Consider the following 20,099-nt stretch of genomic DNA (forward strand, 5'->3'; position numbering starts at 1 on the left):
ACCCAACGTACCTTGACGGCATTGGTGAACTTTGAGCAGAAGGTGTGGAAGACGCCGAAGCAGTCGTCCAGCCTGAATGTCTCTCTGTCCTCACAGAAGAAGTCTATCAGCTCGTCGCCTTCCTTCTCCAGCTGCTGACGACTGCCGCGCAACCAGCACAGAGACGACGTGGCGTGCTGACGGACGACAAAGCACACATGAGGTTCATGGGTTTGTATTCAGTAAAAGTCCTTGTAGTTGCACAAAACCAGACGTTTAATTGGCATCCTTAAATAACTGAAATGTGTGTGCATTACCTGCAAGAAGTTGTCCAGTTGCTGCAACAGCTCAGTGTCTCTCTGGACGTTCTCCTCTACTGAGCGTGTGCGAGATGTCAGACACTGCAGATCGGCGTCCAGCGTTTCCAGCGGGATTCTACCAGAAACATCAAATCATTCTATCGATCAACTAATGCATGTGGCTTGATTTCAAGCGATAAAGGGAAATATGTGTAGCATACAGAGTTCGTAAGTCCAAACCTCTTCCAACCCAGTCTAGTAAAAGCCTGCCTCCCTCCCATATTATACATTCCTCCCTGATGTCTGGTCATGTTCCATCATCTCTCAAAACTGCTGCAACTACCCCAATAACGGACCCAGATAACCTAAATAACTTTTGTCCCATTTCAACCTTGCCATTTCTGTCAAAAGCACTCAGACCTATTTAATCAAAAACACTGACGCAAGGCAACTGGACCTCAATGGTACAAGACCAGTTGCCTTCCTTTAATGTTTTTGGATATACCATGACCAGGATGACTGATAACCTTCATAGACTTAGAACTATTTGACTTTTAGCTCCTCCTTGAACTGTTTCCTTATCGTGGTGGAGATGTTTGCGGGCCCTACTGACCATAGGGGCTATGCTGTCTGGGGCATTGTGCCCCTGGTAGGGTCTCCGAAAGCAGATTGGTTGGATAGGCAAACAGCCAAACAAAGAACGATTCAGACGACCCTAAATGCCAAAGAAAAATAAGAGTCCGTGTGCCTGGCCTGAAGGGTTACCGGGGTCCCCCCCCCCCTTGAGACAGTTCTGGGGCTGGGACTTATGGCCGACGTGCATGTTGGGGTTCTCCCGGTTGGACGAAAGGGTTGCTTACCCGCGCCTTTGGGTCAGGGAATGGGTCCTTAATGTTGTCTGCGCTTATGTGCAGATCAGCTGTTCAGAGTCCACCTGCTTTTTGGAGATCCTAGGACAGATGCTGGATTGTGCCCCAACTGGGGACTCCATTGTCTTAATAGGGGACTTAAAAGCTCAAGTGGGCAATGACAGCATAGCCTGGAGGGAAGCGGCAACACGCTCACACCATTTTCGGTGAGGGCAGGGAGCTGTTGACGTCAACTGGGGATATCGTTGGGCTGTGGAAGGAATACTTTGAAAAACTCCTCAATCCCACCTACATGTATTCCATAGAGCCATATAGCCCCTTGCTAAGGACCAATCAGGAGTGTGAGTTTGGTCCGTGCAGCCGGTAGTAAGTCGGACCTGTTCCCAGTGAGGGCTGGGATCTGCCACAGCTGCCAGGGAAGATGAATCTGGACTTATTTTTCTTGGCCTAAGTGCAGCCTCCAATGTTTCATCTCCCACAACACCTTCCTCGAACACCGCCTATCATGATTGGTTTAAATCATATCTTTAGGAAGTAACTCAAAGTAACTCTTTACCCCTTACAAGAGGAGTACCCCATGGCTCTATTCTGGGTCCTCTACTATTCCTCTTTCCACTTCTTTCTCTTGGCAGTATTTTCCATCATTTGCTGATGACACCCGGCTCTACTTCTGAATCTTGACTTACTTCCTTGTCTTTTGAATTCCGCTATTCCAACCCACCGTCTTTTCCACCTGTCTAACTGAAATCAAATCCTGGTTCTCCTGCGACTTTTTACAAATGAACAGCAATAAAACTGAAGTCCTTGTCAAATACTGATAGCTCCACCGTACTTCCTTCTCTGGCAACATTAACCGACTTCGCCAATCCCTAGCAGAGGATACCACTGCCATTCTTGCAGAAGATTATAGGAAATTTAATATGTGACCATGAAAGCATGTCTGACCTGGCTGCAGCCTGGACATGACTTAGCTTCAGAGGAAACTCCAGCAGCTTCTCATCTTTTTTCTGAGCTTCCTGAAAGAAAAAACAGCAACAATCTGAGTTTTATACGTTCAATATTTGAGTTGTCACAGGTCAGGTCTAAACTCTTGATGACTGAATCAGCAAAGACACAAAGATGAAGCTTAACAAGAAGGAAAATGACCACAGAGAGACCTTAACCCTCTATGGTACCACACTGCCTCCAAGAGTTCAGATATAAAATGAGACCCACTGACCCATTTAATTGGCCAATGCTATCTCAAGAGAGATGAACTCATATATGAACCAATGCAAAAAACAAAACAAAACAAAAAAAAAAAAACTGATCAGATGACCCACAGGCCTTAATTTGGCTTCCTCTTTTCGTATATGTGCACACATCACCAAGGGCCATATTTTCCCTGATGAAGACTCTTTTCAAAAACTACATGACATATCATTAGATGGGTTTTAGGAAATTACAAAAAGCTGCATGTTGCTGAGGAAAAACTGCATGTATATTGTATTTGTCAGGAAACTAGTTGTAAATATCTATTAGCTGTAAACAATATTTTGTACAGCATTCATAAGAATATGTAATTCACCCACTATACTGTATCTGAGCACATTAGATTAACACAGGAAAGAGATTTAGTGGAGATCCTTATCACGCTTTTTTATTCTATATAAAATGTTTCATAAGAAAAAACACATAAAAGTGTTTGGTTAAAGAAACTGATATATTCAATAATCACATTTCTTGTTGCTTGAAAATATCACATTTTGCAATTTAAACCTTTTTACATTTTTACTGATTTTGTTCTCGTGTCCAATTTGTAAGCAGGAGAAACCTCACAACTGATGTTTTTCTCAGAGAGCAACAGCTAAACATACAATTTCCCTTAATTTTAATTATATATGAAAAATGTACTTTATAAAAATAACATAAATCTCATCGTTTAAAGAAAATGATGTGTTCAATACATGTATTTTTTCTTCCTCCTTAAAAATATTACATGTTCCCCTTTAACCCAAAACTTAATTTGTCTAACCCTAACCCTAACCCTAGGGTATGATAATGACTGAAAGAAAGAAACTTCTAATGAATAAATAGAACAAAATCAGTAAAAATATACATTATTTAAATGTATTTATGGATTAAAAATCTGTTGCTTAAGGCAAAACTAAACCCTGGGGTTAGGGTTATGTTTGAAAATGTGATGTCTTCAAGCAGGAAGAAGATATAAATTCATTGAAAACATCAAGTTCTTCAACCAAACACTTAAAGAGATTACACATTTCATATATCATGAAAAAAGCATAATTATATGTTCAACATTTTATGTTCTTCGGCCATAAAGAACAACCAAAAAAAAAAAAAAAAAGACAAAGGAAAAAGAAAGATGTGACACGACGACAAGGACGAACAGCACAACAACTAAAATGAGTCAAATTGGGATTTATTACAATGAAGCCTCACGACCACGTTAAAACTACAAAATGACATAAAACTGACCAGAGCCACAAAGTGCAGCAGGTTCATGCCCGGTCTGTTGGCCTTGGTGTCGGCCAGAGACAGGAGCGAAGACGACTTGAAGCCCGCCGCGTTTCCTGCATAGCCTCCCTGCAACACACACAAAACAACCAACACAGATGTTAAACTCAAACACAGTCCTGGACATTTGAAGACTGTGCAGCAGGAGAACTCCATTTCCCATGAAGCACCAGTTCTAATGCCAGGCAACACTGACGACAAAAGTGTTCCTCACAAGGAAGGATGTAGTGAAGGGGTTTGTGATTTTCTTACGTCTACTGCAGTGGTTATTTTCTCCATTTCATCAAATGTATGTGAATTATAGTAGTCATGAAAATGTATCATCAAACTGTGTTTTAGCTCATTTTACCACCTAAACATTTAGCTGACCAACGTTTTTAAATGTGCTCTGCTGTAAAAAGTTTCAAACTCTTTCTTTTCCAGGAATTAGTCAATGTCTTATAACCACTCAAATTTCCTCATGTTTCCTTGTTCCCTCCCCTTTAGATCTCTACATTGAAGATGGGTGTAACCAGCATGTGGTGAAGTGTGAGAGCTGACAGGCTCCATTCACTGTAGAATCACATGTTGTTCAGATCAGAGCTCAAACTAGTTTCGCTTCTAGCAAACAGAAACTCACACAGTCGTCGACACTGAGAGGTGAAATGGAGCAGAAAGGAGTTCAGCTGGACAGAGAAACCTTCTCTTGTTCCATCTGTCTGGATCTACTGAAGGATCCTGTGGCTATTCCCTGTGGACACAGCTACTGCATGAACTGTATTAAAAGCCACTGGGATGAAGAAGACCAGAAGGGAATCTACAGCTGCCCTCAGTGCAGGAAGACTTTCATACCGAGGCCTGTCCTGGAGAAAAACACCATGTTAGCAGAGTTAGTGGAGCAGCTGAAGAAGACTGGACTCCAAGCTGCTCCAGCTGATCACTGCTATGCTGGACCTGAAGATGTGGCCTGTGATGTCTGCACTGGGAGGAAGCTGAAAGCCTTCAAGTCCTGTCTGGTCTGTCTGGCCTCTTACTGTAAGAAACACCTCCAACCTCACTATGATGCAGCTCCATTAAAGAAACACAAGCTGGTGGAGCCCTCCAAGAAGCTCCAGGAGAACATCTGCTCTCGTCATGATGAGGTGATGAAGATTTTCTGTTGTACTGATCAGCAGAGTATCTGTTATCTCTGTACAATGGATGAACATAAAGGCCATGAAACAGTCTCAGCTGCAGCAGAAAGGACTGAGAAGCAGAAGGAGATGGAGGTGATGCTACAAGAAACCCTGCAGGGAATCCAGGAGAGAGAGAAAGATGTGGAGCTGCTTGGACAGGAGCTGAAGACCATCGATGGCTCTGCTGATAAAACAGTGGAGGACAATCAGGAGATCTTCACTGAGATGATCCGTCTCATCCAGAAAAGTAGCTCTGATGTGACGCAGCTGGTCAGATCCCAGCAGGAAACTGAGAAGAGTCGAGTCAAAGATCTTCAGGAGAAGCTGGAGCAGGAGATGACTGAGCTGGAGAGGAAAGGCTCCGAGCTGAAGCAGCTCTTAAACACAGAGGATCACAACCAGTTTCTACACAACTACCCCTCACTGCCACCACCCAGTGAGTCTACACACTCATCCAGCATCAAGATTCGTCCTCTGAGGTACTTTGATGACGTGAAAGCAGCTGTGACAGAGACCAGAGAGAAACTACAGGACATTCTGAGAGAGACATGGACAAACATCTCACTGACAGTGACTGAAGTGGATGTTTTACTGCCACAACCAGAGCCAAAGACCAGAGATGAATTCTTGAAATATTCACGTGAAATCACACTGGATCCAAACACAGCACACATAAAGCTGTTATTATCTGAGGGGAACAGAAAAGTAACAAGAATGAAACAACAACAGTCTTACTCTGATCATCCAGACAGATTCACTGATTGGAGGCAGGTCCTGAGTAGAGAGAGTCTGACTGGACGTTGTTACTGGGAGGCGGAGTGGAGAGGAGGAGGAGTTGATGTAGCAGTCGCATACAAGAATATCAGCAGAGAAGGGAGCTCAGATGAATGTGGATTTGGATTCAATGACAAATCTTGGTCATTAAATTGTTTCACAGCCTGTTATATATTTTACTACAACAAAGTCTCATCTGACGTCTCAGTTCCTGTTTCCTCCAGAGTAGGAGTGTACCTGGATCACAGAGCAGGTATTCTGTCTTTCTACAGCGTCTCTGAAACCATGACTCTCCTCCACAGAGTCCAGACCACATTCACTCAGCCTCTCTATGCTGGACTTTATCTCTATCCTGGAGTCACTGCTGAGTTGATTAAAGTCAAATAGACAGAAGTCACTTCAGGGACAGTTAAAATGTGTCTTTTAGTCTCAAGGTGAAGCTTCACATGATGAATAAAGCCGCTGTCATTTGTGTTAAGAGGAATAATTGAGTTAATTTTCTAATCATGTGGACATATTGATTGATGTGAAGAGTTTTCTTCAATATAACCAGTTTATTCTTCCATTAAAACATATGGATTGACTTTATGTTAGTCTCAACATGGGTCTCATACCGTTTTCTTGAATAATTTTAACAGTAATTTTCCTTAGTGCATCAGCCATATCCTGTACTCTGCATGTTAATCAGATGTATATATCATCTTCCTACTTCTCGCTGTTTTTCTGTCTGCACCCAGCCGGCCTCGAGCAGATGTTTTCCCTCACAGGAGCTGCTCAAGGTTTCTCTTTAGTGCTTGCTCTAGGCGTTTCATGTTCTGGATTGCTGTAAGGCATCTTGACACTAAATAAATGGAATTTAATTGAGCTTTGCGCATTTCCTGAATCTCTACGATTGTATAGAGTTGGCATGACCCGAAGAGACACAACATTAACAGGGCATCTGTCATGTTGAGAAAAACTGGGATTATCTTAAAAGGCTGTTGTCGGGGTCCGAAGGGAGTTTGCTCTGCAGGTTACTCCGCCACAGTTTCCACCATGAACATTTTCTTTAACTAAAAGATAATAATGTAATTCCCTTTTAAGTTCATTGAACGGAAAGAGAACAAAAGGACAAAAACAACAAAACAAAAAGAACAAAAAGAGCTACAAGTACCAAAAACCATCCTATTTAAGGTTAAGTAGCTTGAAAATCACAACATTCGTCAACTGAAAATTCACTCTGTCATAGAATAAATTCATTTCAAAAGCACAGATTAGAATTTTTTTTAACCTTTTTTTGGCACAAAATTTAATCAAAGGCTAAGCTGGATTGTCGCATATGAAATAAGCTCCGCCCCCTTCACATGAGCCAAAGGGGACATATTGTTAAGTGCTTTTCATCATGTTGATTTTTCTGATGAGTTGCTTAGGGTTGCTTTAGGCGTCCTAAGACAGTCTGCTCTGCAGCTTTCTCCACCACATTCTCCTCTCTCTTCCTTGGCCAATTATTCTTAAAGGTTGTATTTATTCACTCACGGCGTTGAGGATGTTTCCGGCCTGCAGCACCAGGTGGAGAACAGCGTGGAGCTCCTCACAACACATTAACTCTGGAGAGACAGAGAGAGATCATTAGCTCGAGAACGATAATCCGAAAACATCAACATCTACTGCAAAAACGTCTGAAAAGAAAGATCACAGGAAAAAATGAGGAGGGAAATGAACACAAAGATGAAGTTGATTATAAAAGGAGCTTCAAGTGCTATAATCCCCACAGTGTGTTGTGTCACCGCCGGCAGCGTTAGCATGTGGAGGGTTAGTTATCAAGTTCACACACACACTGCCAAAAATATTCAAGGTGTTAGTTTGTATTGAGTGGAGCGTGTGAAGGGAGGAGGACAGTGATTTACTGCAGGTCGTATGTTGACGTCTTACTCTGAATCATCTGTACCAGAGACGGAGACAAAACAAACAACCAAATCCGTTTTAACTTTTCACAATCACAAATCCGATTTCCACTTTACATTTCCTCAGCTTAAAGAGTCACTTCTTCCTCTGACATGAAGGGATTAATCGTGGATTGTGAACAGGGGTTTAAAGGAACCGGTGTTCACTGTTTTGAACGCCAACAACAATAAGTTAATGTGGATTAAAGACAGCAAGTTCATTATATGGATAGAAAACAAAAAATTACAACATTCAGCAAGGCAAAATTCACTCCGTCATAATATAAGTTAATTTCAAAAGCACAGATTAGAATTTTTTTGAACCTTTTTTTGGCACAAAATGTAATCAAAGATGGGCGACTTCATGGCTAGCTTGATTGTAGCTTAGGCAACAAGCCCCGCCCCCTCCACATGAGCCGAAGGGGAAATGCGACATATCCTGAAGTACTATTTATCATGTAATTTCTCCGATAAGTTAGCTTTTGTGGTTTTGTTAAAACATAAAAACAATGTTTTTCTGTAACTGCGTAATTTATCGTCGTAAATTAGCTGAAACACTGCAGTCACCTAGCAGTTTACAAGCCAGGACCTCAACGCTGTGACGCTAAACGTTGCTAACACCCACTAAGAGAGGAACGTTCATGGTAATCTACCTGGTTTGGTTTTAGAGGTCTTTACGTGCGGCGATGCCATGCTATTCATTAGCATCGCCCGTTAGCATCTGCTCTTGAGTTTCTGTAGAGTTTTTTTTCTAAAAAACAACAGATGAGGACACAACAACGCCCATCAACACCAACCGTCCGACTAAACTCACTGGTATAGCGATTCAAATACTCGGCTCAACTACACTGAGGAGAAGTTTAAATTATAGTAAGCCAACTGGCTGTATTACTGCTCCCTTCAGGGCAAAAATATCAACAACAACAAGAGTATTTCCTCACTTTTGACATTTGGGTAGGGTTTTTTTTTTTTTAGTAAATATTAGTAAAATTGACGTATTCATGTAGTCATTGATGACAAGTTGTAGCAGCCATAGTTGTAATCACTGGACTGGAACCCTTTGTGGGAGCTGTTCCCTGGTGGTTAGAGAAGGTTAGAGTTGCCTAGAACAAGCAGCCAAAACCCCCATATTGCTTCCCGGGTGTATTGCGTAGCTACCCACGGATGGGTTAAATGCAAACAAAGCTGATTTGATTTGACTAAACACACAGCACTGCTCAGGCTGATGGGATTGTTAAAGACAAACTGATAATATAAAGTCTACGGAATCTGGTAATTCCTGCATTGTGTCATCACTCGTGTTAATAAATAAACATTAAAATGAAAATGGTGAGTATTTGGTGACAGACTGGGTTGCTTCTGGTCTTTTATGGGATTTGTTGATAAAAACACAAAATATTCCTACAAACAGACAAAGTGTGCGCACTAAAATATATACGGCTATATTGACTGATACCTTTGGTGGCGCAGCGGAGGATCTCAATGTCTTGTTTCATGGCCTTGTACATTCCAGGAAACTCCTCCTTCAGCAGCATGGACTCGATGCGGACTGAGTAACTACAGAGGCAGAAGAATGAACTACTTTTATGTGAGGAACAAGCCAGTAGACATGAACACTGCATCAAGATGTTGTGCACACATGTAAATCCTCAGGGAAACCAGCTACCAAGACATATTGCATACCATTATAATGCTAACCTTCAGGTGAAGTTGGCAGTATTGTATTTGTTATCTATAGTGCCATCATTAGCCCACTGGGGAAGGACCGTGTATGAAATTGAGGCACAGGGCTAAGATTCTGTCAGGCAAGTTACCACGTGGTGCATACTTGATAAAAAATTATGTTCATTAGTTGCATTTGAGGTCAGTTGCTTTTGGATTTGGTGAAATGCTGAGACATTAGAAGAAATTCTGGCATGCCGAATGTGAAAATTGACATTTGACTGCGTTTTCTGTTTTTTTTTTTTTTTTTCTGCTGGCAAAAGATACCACACATGTGACCTGTTTATTGGCAGTTCATTACATAACATTCTGTATGAAGGGATTAATGATTCCATTCACTTGTGAATGGAACCCCCAAATCGGGGGTAGGGTCTCCTTTAAGGATCACATAATAAATCTGAAGGGTTATGAGTGAAGTGATGGGAGACAAAAAAAGAAGAATCATGATTTAGTTTTTCAGATTTTTCTAAATATATACATATATGTTGCAAAAAAAAGTAATAAAACAATTTATTAATAAATAAGCAACTCTGAAATAATAAAAATAGGCATTGATAAATGTTTTTCTTTCTAAAAGTAAACATATGTTAGGAAGCACTATTTTATATTTTAACAGGCAACAAAAATAGGAATTCGATTTTTTAACAATGGTAAATTGCAGTTTATACTTTGGGCCTAAAGTAGTTAATTAGATGAAAACAAGAGATGATTCAGGGACAAATTGTCTCTTTGTGACAACTCAAACATCTGAAACCTTTACTTGACATAATATATATTTTGTTAGGTGTCATATCTTGTAGAATAAGCAGCAATGTACTTCCTGAAAATGAACCTCAGGAAAGTACTGAATAACAGTACTTGAGTAAATGTACCTTCTACCACTGAGTGTGCGTTTACCTGGGCAGCTGAATCAGCAGGTACATGAAGGAATCAGCCAGCGGGAGCTTAGAGATGTCGCCTCGGTACGCCGTCAGTTTCTTCACCTTCACATGAGGTAGGTACATGGTCATATTGAGTGTTTCTATATTTGTGAGGACTGGGTTGGGTTTTTTTTTTTTTTTTTTGTGAGTTTGTGTCAATGAGTGCATGTGTCACCTCCTCTGTCTCCGGCAGCAGTTTCAACAGCTCTCTCAGAGGCTCCGCCCCAAACTGCTCACTGTTGCCATGGCGAATGTCATCTGCTATCGTCTGATTGGACCTGGAGGAGGAAGGTTTTACATTTAATTAAAGGCGACAAATTACTTGACAAAAATGTGCGAAAGTCGCGCTGCAATTAGCATAAAATGTCACATGTTCCGACACTTGATTAAATAGTTATTCTCAGATTCCTACTTCATTAATGTTTCTGCGTTTCTTCATGCACACCACTAATGTTGTGCGCCTTCATCTCACATGACATACTTTGAAATATATCAAATTCCTAAAAATGTCTTTTATCTTTAGCCTTTCTCTGCACCTTTTATTTGTTACTTCCAAATTAATTTAGCCGTTCATTTAATTTCTACCACACATTCGTCTAAATCTTCCTTTTTGTTTCTTTGTCAACATTAATTTGTCCGTCTTACTTTGATCAACGTATCCCACCTTTAAACTGTGTTCTTTAATTATGCAATAAACCGACAGCAGAAGCTGAAGTGTTTTGAAAACCAGAAAACGTCACATATCACCTCTGTTGGAATGATAAATGGTGGTCAAAATGGTCTAAAAGTGGAATTTCCACAATGGAGTATCAAGATACAAAACTCAACATACACAGATAGCCATATCATTATGACTGCCTGTCTAATATTGGGTAGGTCCCTCCTTTTGCCACCAGGGAACCAGCCCTGACCCCTCTAGACATCTTAAGGTGTGCTGTGGGACACAATTGAATTGGCCAGGATTGCAAGTTGCTGGCCTTAGGATGTAGGTGACTAGTCTCGTAGTGGAAGTGACCAACCTGGGATATGTCTGTGAAGGTTCTCAGTCATCCAGGTGAGGGATTGGTGGGAAGTTTAAATTTAAACCTCAAACTTCCCACCAGTCCCCTAGAACTGAAGAAGCTACTCGGATGAGTTGTGAAACATCTTCTCAAAAAAACTCTACAAGTCCAGTTGCCTTTTTTGAACCTTTTTTGGACCAACCTGAGATGCGTAGGGATGCTAGTAATTAGCCTAGGAAAAGCAGCGGTTAGCATATGAATGAAAGTAACTTGGCTAGGACTGCTAGTTGACAGCCTTAGGATGTAGGTGATTAGGCCTGTGACAGTGTAGAGATGCAAATGACCAGCCTGAGAAGGTCTACTGGTGACCCTGGCATGTTAGTGATAAGCTAAATACAGCTAGCAGCTAGCCTAGGGATGCTTCATTGAGCCTGAGGATGGAGTGTAATCTAAGTAGGATGGCGACCAGCCTAGGGATGCTAGAAATGCTCTGGCTCCTACCCTTCATTGGACGACTTCAACTTGCTGCCCTATATATATTCCCCACAGAAAGGAGCCACGATAACCAGATAATTAGCGTTACTGACCTCACCTGTTAGTGGTCACAATGCTGTGGTTGGTAGCCATGGTTGCTTACATCACTTGAGCCGTCTCTGACTCCCTCATGCCTCTATGTCTCTCTTTGTGTTTGGTAAGCAGCCCAGTCTGAACATGTTGATGTAGTCACTACAACGTAAACACATTCAGGACACTACGCTGCCTGTGGACGCCATTTTGGTCCCTTCCCTGCCCGAACACTGACCTCTGATGGGGATGCAAATGAATGGAGATGGAAAACTGAACTTTAAGTGTTCTTTAATGCGTTAATTAAAAGAAAAACTATACCAAAAAGGCACAATACCAAAAAGTTGAACTCCAAGACCTATTCTCAGCAATTTTGTCTCATTTTGTGTCTCTGTAGTTCAGGGTTGCTTCTTTGCAGCAATTTGATGTCTCTTTTAGTCATGTTGCATGTCCTTGTCATCATTTTGTGCCTTTGTTAACATTTTATCTGTTTGTAGTCATGTTCTGCCTCTGTGTCGTCATTTTGTGAATCTTTGTGAGTCATGTTCTGACTCTTTGTAGTCATTTTGTGAGTCTTTGTGAATCATGTGTGCCTTTGTAGCCATGGTGTACCTCTTTGTGGTCATTTTGTGACTGTTTTCAGTCATTTATCACTTTGTAGCCAGGTTGTGCCTCTCTGTGAGACTCTTTGTTGTCATTTTTTCTCTTTTGTGGTCATTTGTAGCCATGGTCATGGACTATATGACGTCATGTTCTGCCTCTTTGTCGTCAGTTTTTCTTTTTGTCACCATTGTGCCTCTTTGTAGTCATTTTGTGAGTCTTTGTTGTCACTGTGTGCATTTATAGCCATGGTGGGCCTCTCTCTAGTGAAAATGTAGCTCCTTGAGGTCATGATGTCCCTCTTTAGGGTCACTTTTTTGTGTTTTTCTCTCAGTGTTGTGTCCCTTCTCATTGCAGTCAATTGGCATCTCTTGCAGTGACATTTTGTTTTGGTGAATCTACATCATCCATTCATCTAATCCAACATGAACGTGGATCAGTCATATGTCTTTAGCGTCCCCATCTGCATTGCTGCATAACACGCCATCATCCCCACATCTGTTTACCCATAACACCTAAAGATGAGGGTGAGGAAACACGTCACGCCAACGTCAACGTCAGGGAGTATGCTTGTCTGGATTCACATTCCTAAACGGTACCCATTTGGGCAGCAGCAGAAATTTACTTGTGTTGGCAGGACAGGTACCTGGCTATGAGCACGTGTTTAGAAATCTCCTCTGGGATTCAAACCTGTGATCATTAAGCTTGTGTGTTGAAATTAGCACTTTGATGGAGAATAGTGTCTTCCTGTTTCTGGTTTCATGACAACGGTATTAATCAATGAAATAACTATTAAAATGCCTGGCAATATTTTATAAAAGCTTAAGAAATTATGTCGGACCTTCACATAATCTGGAACATGAAGGTACAATACTTCCAAGCAAAGGTGCTTGAACTCCATTGCGGCCTGTGAGATACAAGCAACAACCATGGGACTTTAAAGTCGTTCAACGCCTCATTGTTGTTCTTTTGTGGCTCTTTTGAAACCATGTTGCATCCATGTGGTAGCTGTGCATGTCTTTGCAGTTGTTTTGTCTCTTGGATTTGCCGCATTTTGTCCTTTTTGTGTCTCTCTGCAGTTCCATTTCTTCGTTGTCATGTTCTGCCTATATTTATGAGACAATTCCTGAATTGGAACAGCAGCGTACTTGATGACAGTAGTAAAATGCACCATGCGACGCAAGTTACCTGCAGATGTATCCTTGATCATCCTCAACGGCGCAAGAATACATCCGAGTATTTGGATTGTAATTGATCAGATGTGTACTTTGAAGTGTGACAGTACGAGTGATTGCTTTTAACAAGTTCACCAGGGCACAAGTACAGACGGGAACGCATATGGAGAGTGTCAAAAACACGGTTTACCTTTTGAACTGTTTGAGGAAAATTCCAATGTTCATTGCCCGTTTGGAGTCTAGAATGGAGACCTGGCAAAAAGACATAGAGACAGAGGTGAACAGGTGCTGGTTTGAAGTCACTGCTCAGCTATAAACTGTCCACACAAGACCTTCAGCAAACAGCAGCCACAAACTCACCTCCTCTTTGGCTTCTCTGAACGAGCCCCTGGTTGGGTTTCCCCTGGTGGTCGTGATCTTTGATTCGTCGTTGTGACCAAACAGCTCCTCGATGGTCTGAACGTCGATCTGGTACTGCTGCCGCACTCTGCCCTGAGTCCACAGGTTGGGCCGCCCCTTCACCTGCAACGCACATTTTACCGTCAAAGTTTCTTCAGACTACTGCTGATGCTAGTGACTAACATAAGGAAAGTCAACTGCTAGCATAGGTACGAAAGTAACTTGACTTGCATTGTTAGTTGCCAGCTGTAGGATGAAGGTGACTATTCTAGGTTTGCTGTGACCAGTGTCTTTAAATCAAATGTGGAGGCGATACCAAAAAACGAAACAGCGACTTTACCTGATCCTCTGAAATCGTTTTCCAGTTGAAACTCCTGACCCTCTTCTTCTTCCTCAAGCCTACTGCAGAGTCTACTAGCCCTGGAAGCAACGGTAGAAGAGGAGGCGGAGGAGGAGGAGGAAGAAGAGGAGGAGGAGGAGGAGGTGGAGGAAGAGGAGGGCCAGGAGATCTAATTTGGTCGCCTTCGTGGTCAGACAACCTTGAAGGAGAGCGAGGAGGAGAAGGAGGAGACATAGGCATGGCGAAGCCTACAGCCCCATCTTGGAAAGAGAAACGCTCGCTCTCGCTGGCCGGGGAAACGCTGCCCATAACATGCATCACCGCTGATGATTGGACGGCAGCCAAGAGGGAAGGAGGCAGGATTGGCTGCGGGCTGAAAGGTCACCAGGATGATGGGTGACCATAGCGAGGGGCGAAGTGACAAAGAGGAAGGCGGGTCAGAGCACTTGGAATTTCGCAGGGTGTTGACAGGTCAGAGGATGCCGATAAGCAGAGACCTGGAGAGAAATTAAAATGAATTTGAGTAAAAGGCCACAAACTTGAAATCATTTTATTATTTGGTTTGGTACGTTGAGGGACAACATGTTTTAGGTTTATATTTGTTCTCTTTTAGCTCTGTGTTTGGTCTCTCTAGCTATGGCACAGTCTACGGATGCTAGTGACTAGCCAAGGATTGCTGGTTGCTTCTTTTAGTATGCAAGTGACTCGCTTAGGTATAATGTGGCCAATTTAGGGACGCCAGCTAGAAGCTTACCAAAGCTAGTAGCTAGACATGGGATGCTATTGTCTGGTCAAGGAGAGTTAGCAGAAATCCAAGGGATTCTAGTAACTGTTGTAGGATTGTCATTTGCTAGCCTTAGTATGTAGTATAGTATTGGTATGATGTTGACCAGCCTAGTGATGCTAGTGACAAGTCTGGGAAGGTCAGTTGCTAGCCTTGGGATGCTAGTGACCTTCCCAGAAAAGTTACCTGTAAACCTTGGGATGCTAGTGGCTTGCCAAGGACTGCTAGTTGCCAGCCTAAAAACGTAAATGATTAGCTTAGCTATGCCTACAGTGACCAGTTTAGGGATGCTAGTTTTGTAAGGTTAGTTGCTAGCACAGGTATGAGAGTAGCTTTGCAAGGAAGGGTTGCTAGTTGCCAGCCTTTGTATGTAGGTGACTAGTCTAGGCCACTGACTTGCCAAGAAAAGTTGGCTGCAAACCTAGGCATACTAGTGATTTGTCTAGGATTGCTAGTTGCTAGATCTTGGAATGTAGTACAGCATAGGTATGATGGTGACCAGCCTAGCAGAGTTAGTTGCTATCCTTGGGATGCTAGGGACTTTACAAGAAAAGTTTGCTACAAACCTAGGGAAGTCACTAGTCCTGGGATGCTAATGACTAGCATAGGAAAATTAGTTGCTAGAATAAGCATGGAAGTAATTTGCATAAGATCGCTAGTTGCTTGTCTTAGGATGAGTAGATGAGTAGTCTAGGTACCTTTGGGTTTATTTTCAAGCATCACCATGAGTGAAAATTGGTTGGGACATTCATGTTCTCCTTAGGATGGCCTGTGCCCACATATACATACATGTATATAGTATTGATGTGTGTGAGGGTGTTACACAACTGGTCAGAATCAAGTTACAAATGATCTCAAATATCTATCAAAGTTTAGAGTTAAATACACAAACTGCTTCTTCCTTCCATTTTCAGTTATGTGATTTGATTAACTGAATTGTTCAGAACATATCGTTAATTAAAAACATAAAAACAGACAAACTACAAAGAGGTGCAAGAATGTAAATGGCCACAAAGATGCAGAAAACAGTCAAAGAAAAACACAAACAGCCACAAAGAAAACTACAAAGACATAGGAAACAGCCACAAATGAAGTATGACTACAAAGGTCAAACATGTGTCAAAAAATACAAACGTAAAACAGCCAAAGATGTAGAACGGTCACAAGAAAAGACAAAACTATCATGAAGAGACACAAAATATATAGGAAAAGACACAAAACAGCAACAAAGAAACACAAAAAGGCAAAAAACAGGCAAGAAAACACAACGCATTAAAGATTAATTTATGTGTTACGACTTAAGCTTTCCATTAAAATTAACATTATAGTTGGTCTTCAGCCACATTTACCAGAACACTTTAATACTTAATAAAAAACTGAACTAATTGTTTAGATTTGATAAATTTAAATAAATAAATAAATAATAAAAATAAATCAAATGAAATAATATTGGCTGAATTTGCAACGGAATCCGACGATTTGTTCAATTCCTTCTGCACCGTTTAAGAGAAGTGTGTGTTTCAGATGCCAGGCCTGGTGCTGCCATCCGCTACCGTGGCAACCGGTCAGAGTGCAACAAATCGTCGTGGTAACAGACCCGGTTATGAACAATGACAGTTTGTTTACTTGGCAGACAACACAATCGGGTCATGGCGAGTTAAAACGACACCAACACTTGGTCCTGAATTTCCTCTTTCGCTTCTCCACGTTGTTTCCTCTCTCATCTCTTCATCTTCAATTTTTTTTGTGGGGGGGTGGGCAGTGGGCATGACATCATCCATTCAGGCGACTCAAGGTGTAAAAATAGACCGTGGCCAAACTAATGACCTGGTTCACACGAAGCATTCTGATTGGACAATGGGGTCAAGTTTGAACTGGAGTCAGAGAGAAAACTACTACTAGTGCTGCTACTGCTGCTAAAACAAGCACTGCTATTGTGAATGGTTCAACCCATGGGTGGATTAAGAGCACCAGTTTACAACAGACACAATCACCAAGAGACGTAACACAACCACACAAAACAGCCACAAAGGAATTATGACAACAAAGATGCAACTTTTGTAAGAGACACAAAACAATCAAAAATTAAACAAAAGATGTAAAACAACTACAGAAACAGAAAAGAAAAACACAAAGACACACAAAACCACCACATAAAATACAAAACAGGCACAAAAAGACGCACAACATGCATTAAAAGACACAAAAAGACACAAAACAAGCACAAAAGACACAAAACTAGCACAAAAAGACATAAAACAGTCACAAAACAGGCACAAAACTACCACAAAACACACAAAAAGATACAAAATGGCCACAAAAAAAAAATAAAGTGGGCATGAAACGACACAAAATGTTCACAAAGAAAGGAAAAATGCCACAATAGTGGTACAAAAAGAAACAAAACAACCATAAAACAAGCATGAAGAGACACAAAACAAGCATAAAAAGACACAAACAGGCACGAAAAGAAACAAAACAACCACAGAAAGGCACAAAACAACCGCACATGGACACAAAACAGCCACAAACAGCCACAAAACTTCCACAAAAAGACATAAAAAAAGCCCAAAACTATCACAAAAAGACACAAAACAGTCACAAAAAGATACAAAACAGCCACAAAAAAATATAGAATGGGCATGAAAAGACACAAAATGGTCACAAAGAAAGGACAAAGGGAGTAGAAACTACGACAGAGTGGTAGAGAGGAAGTACAACCACAGAGATGCAACATAACTAGAAATAAATGCAAATGAACCACAAGCAAAAAGTCAAAACTGCAACAAAGACACATTAACACAAAGAGCACAAAGACGACTACGACTACAAGTAGATCTGCACAAATAGCCGAACCCCACAAAGCCCTGAAAACATCCTCACTTTTCTTTTACTCTCAGAATCACAGATGTGACCCTTGCAGACAATTTTTTTCTCTGGGGAACATGAAAAATGCGTTTGTGACTTTCAGATGGCAGAAGTGGCTTCAGGCTCAGATGCATGTTGTGACACCGCAGTGCACTCACTGGGACGACAAAACACTGAAGTCCAACCAACCACTGCAGAATGACGACCCAGATATGATCCCTCCATACATCCCTCTTTGCTTTTGCTCCACATTCCTTCAGTGTCGGCTCTGACCTCAATACTGAGAGAGAGAGGCAGCTCTGACAAACCTTAATGAGTAACTGACAGCTACATGACAGAAAAATCCCTCCTTCTGTTTTGTTTTCCTGACAGAGTGGCAGCTAACTGGCAACTTCGCACACAAGATGCAACTTTTTATAGAGAAGCTCACAAAACATAAATCACAAAGAAACTGCCAAAAAATACACACAACTATCACAGAAAGACACAAAACAACGACAAAGAAGCACAAAGGCAGAAAACAAATACAAAAGAAGCACAAGACTATCATGAAAAGACACGAAACCACCACAAAGAAACACAAAATGGTCACAGAAGACAAAAAACTAAGACACAAAACTATCATAAAAAGATACAAAAACTGTCACAAAACTGTCACAAAAGAGACAAAACCATTATGAAAGGACACAAAAGAGCCACAAAAAGACACAAAAGTATGATTTAAAGACAAAACAGCCACAAAAGTCACAAAACAATCATGAAAAAACACAAAACCATCATAAAGAAACACAAAATGGACACAGAAGGCAAAAGAAACACAACTAAACCACAAAACTATCATTAAGACACAAAACAGCCACAAAAGACACAAAGCTGTCATGAAAAGATACAAAACTGTCACAAAACAGCCACAAAAGACACAAAACCATCATGAAAGGACACAAGAGAGACACAAAAATCCACAAAAAGATGAAAAGGTATCATTGAAAGACACAAAACAGCCACAAAAGTAGCATTAAAAGACACAACACTGTCACAAAACAGCCACAGAAGACACAAAACTATCATGAAAGACACAAAACAGCCACAAAGATTGTGAGTTGAACCTCCCAAAAGATTCGATTGATCCAACAGATTTTTGCCAAGTTCTACCATGAAGGCCTGATTCACTCTTCTGAAGTTTATTATCTGAAGTGAAACTCTTTGAAGCTCTAATCTGAGCTGCTGTCAGTTTGCAGGAAACTCTAATTAACTTTTCTTGGTTTGCCTTTCACCAAAGTGTCTAACGGTTTTAGTGATTGTATTTGAGGACACGTTCAAAGTTCTTAAACTTTTTAACAGACCAACATAGCAGCAACATGGCTGCCAGTGAAAGTGTACAGTAAAACACACTCGCACAAAAGTAATTGCAAACCTGTTTGAGAAATAATGCGCTGGCAAATATTTACACTACAAATTCACTTGACCTCTCCCGTGTCACATGAGATGCCACGCAAAGGAAAACACAGCGATACAAACCTTTAACTGAACAAATAACATGACCTCAACGCACACATACGCACAGCGCTGACGATGACTAATTCTCTGCCGCCCGCCGTGACTCATGTAGTGCATCAGTGCTAACCACCATACCACTGTGCCGCCCCGACACACATTCTCATTCAACATTTTTTCTTTCTTGTTATTAATAAAAATGTCCAAATGAGATACAAACAGTCATGAACAGACACAAAATGGTCCAAAAGAAATTTAAAACAGCCACATAAACAGGCACAAAAAGGCTGGAACAAAAAGACACAAAACGGAAACAAAAAGAGAAAAAACTGCCACAAAAAGACACAAAACCCGCACAAAAAGAGAAAAAACTGCTACAAAAAGACAAAGACCCGGAACAAAAAGACAAAAACTCGGAACAAAAAGACAAAAGAGGCACAAGAAGACACAAAACAGACACAAAAAGACACAAAATCTGAACAAAAAGACAAAACAGACACAAAAAGGGAAGAAACTGCCAAAAAAAAGACGCAAAACCGGAACAAAAAGACACAAAACAGGCACAAAAAGACACAAAACAGACACAAAAAAGGAAGAAATTGCCACAAAAAGAAACAAAACAGACACAAAAAGACAAAACAAGACACAAGACAGACACAAAAAGACACAAAACCTGAACAAAAAGACAAAACAGACACAAAAAGGGAAGACACTGCCA

General features: G+C 41.1%; 2 protein-coding genes across 2 annotated transcripts in view; one reads left to right on the plus strand and one right to left on the minus strand.

Moving 5' to 3' along the window:
* The window catches only part of LOC311503226 (uncharacterized protein), a 33,832-nt gene that overhangs the window by 7,254 nt on the left and 6,479 nt on the right, over positions 1 to 20,099 (minus strand). The window contains exons 2-12 of the mRNA XM_084565830.1: positions 14,236 to 14,732; positions 13,857 to 14,018; positions 13,687 to 13,748; positions 10,332 to 10,434; positions 10,134 to 10,219; positions 8,971 to 9,071; positions 7,108 to 7,178; positions 3,626 to 3,733; positions 2,093 to 2,163; positions 297 to 414; positions 12 to 176 (exon numbers count right to left, since the gene is read on the minus strand). Of these exons, the coding sequence (XP_084421956.1) occupies positions 12 to 176; positions 297 to 414; positions 2,093 to 2,163; positions 3,626 to 3,733; positions 7,108 to 7,178; positions 8,971 to 9,071; positions 10,134 to 10,219; positions 10,332 to 10,434; positions 13,687 to 13,748; positions 13,857 to 14,018; positions 14,236 to 14,553 (1,365 nt within the window). The 5' untranslated portion in view covers positions 14,554 to 14,732. The remainder of the gene's footprint in view (positions 1 to 11; positions 177 to 296; positions 415 to 2,092; positions 2,164 to 3,625; positions 3,734 to 7,107; positions 7,179 to 8,970; positions 9,072 to 10,133; positions 10,220 to 10,331; positions 10,435 to 13,686; positions 13,749 to 13,856; positions 14,019 to 14,235; positions 14,733 to 20,099) is intronic.
* On the plus strand, positions 3,752 to 6,792 carry LOC311505256 (tripartite motif-containing protein 16-like). The gene has a single exon (XM_084568722.1). It carries the CDS (start codon positions 4,309 to 4,311, stop codon positions 5,977 to 5,979), a length of 1,671 nt encoding a protein of 556 aa, XP_084424848.1. The 5' UTR covers positions 3,752 to 4,308; the 3' UTR covers positions 5,980 to 6,792.

The sequence above is a fragment of the Chelon labrosus genome, assembly GCF_963514085.1.
Source record: "Chelon labrosus genome assembly, chromosome: 1".
Taxonomy (NCBI): domain Eukaryota; kingdom Metazoa; phylum Chordata; class Actinopteri; order Mugiliformes; family Mugilidae; genus Chelon; species Chelon labrosus.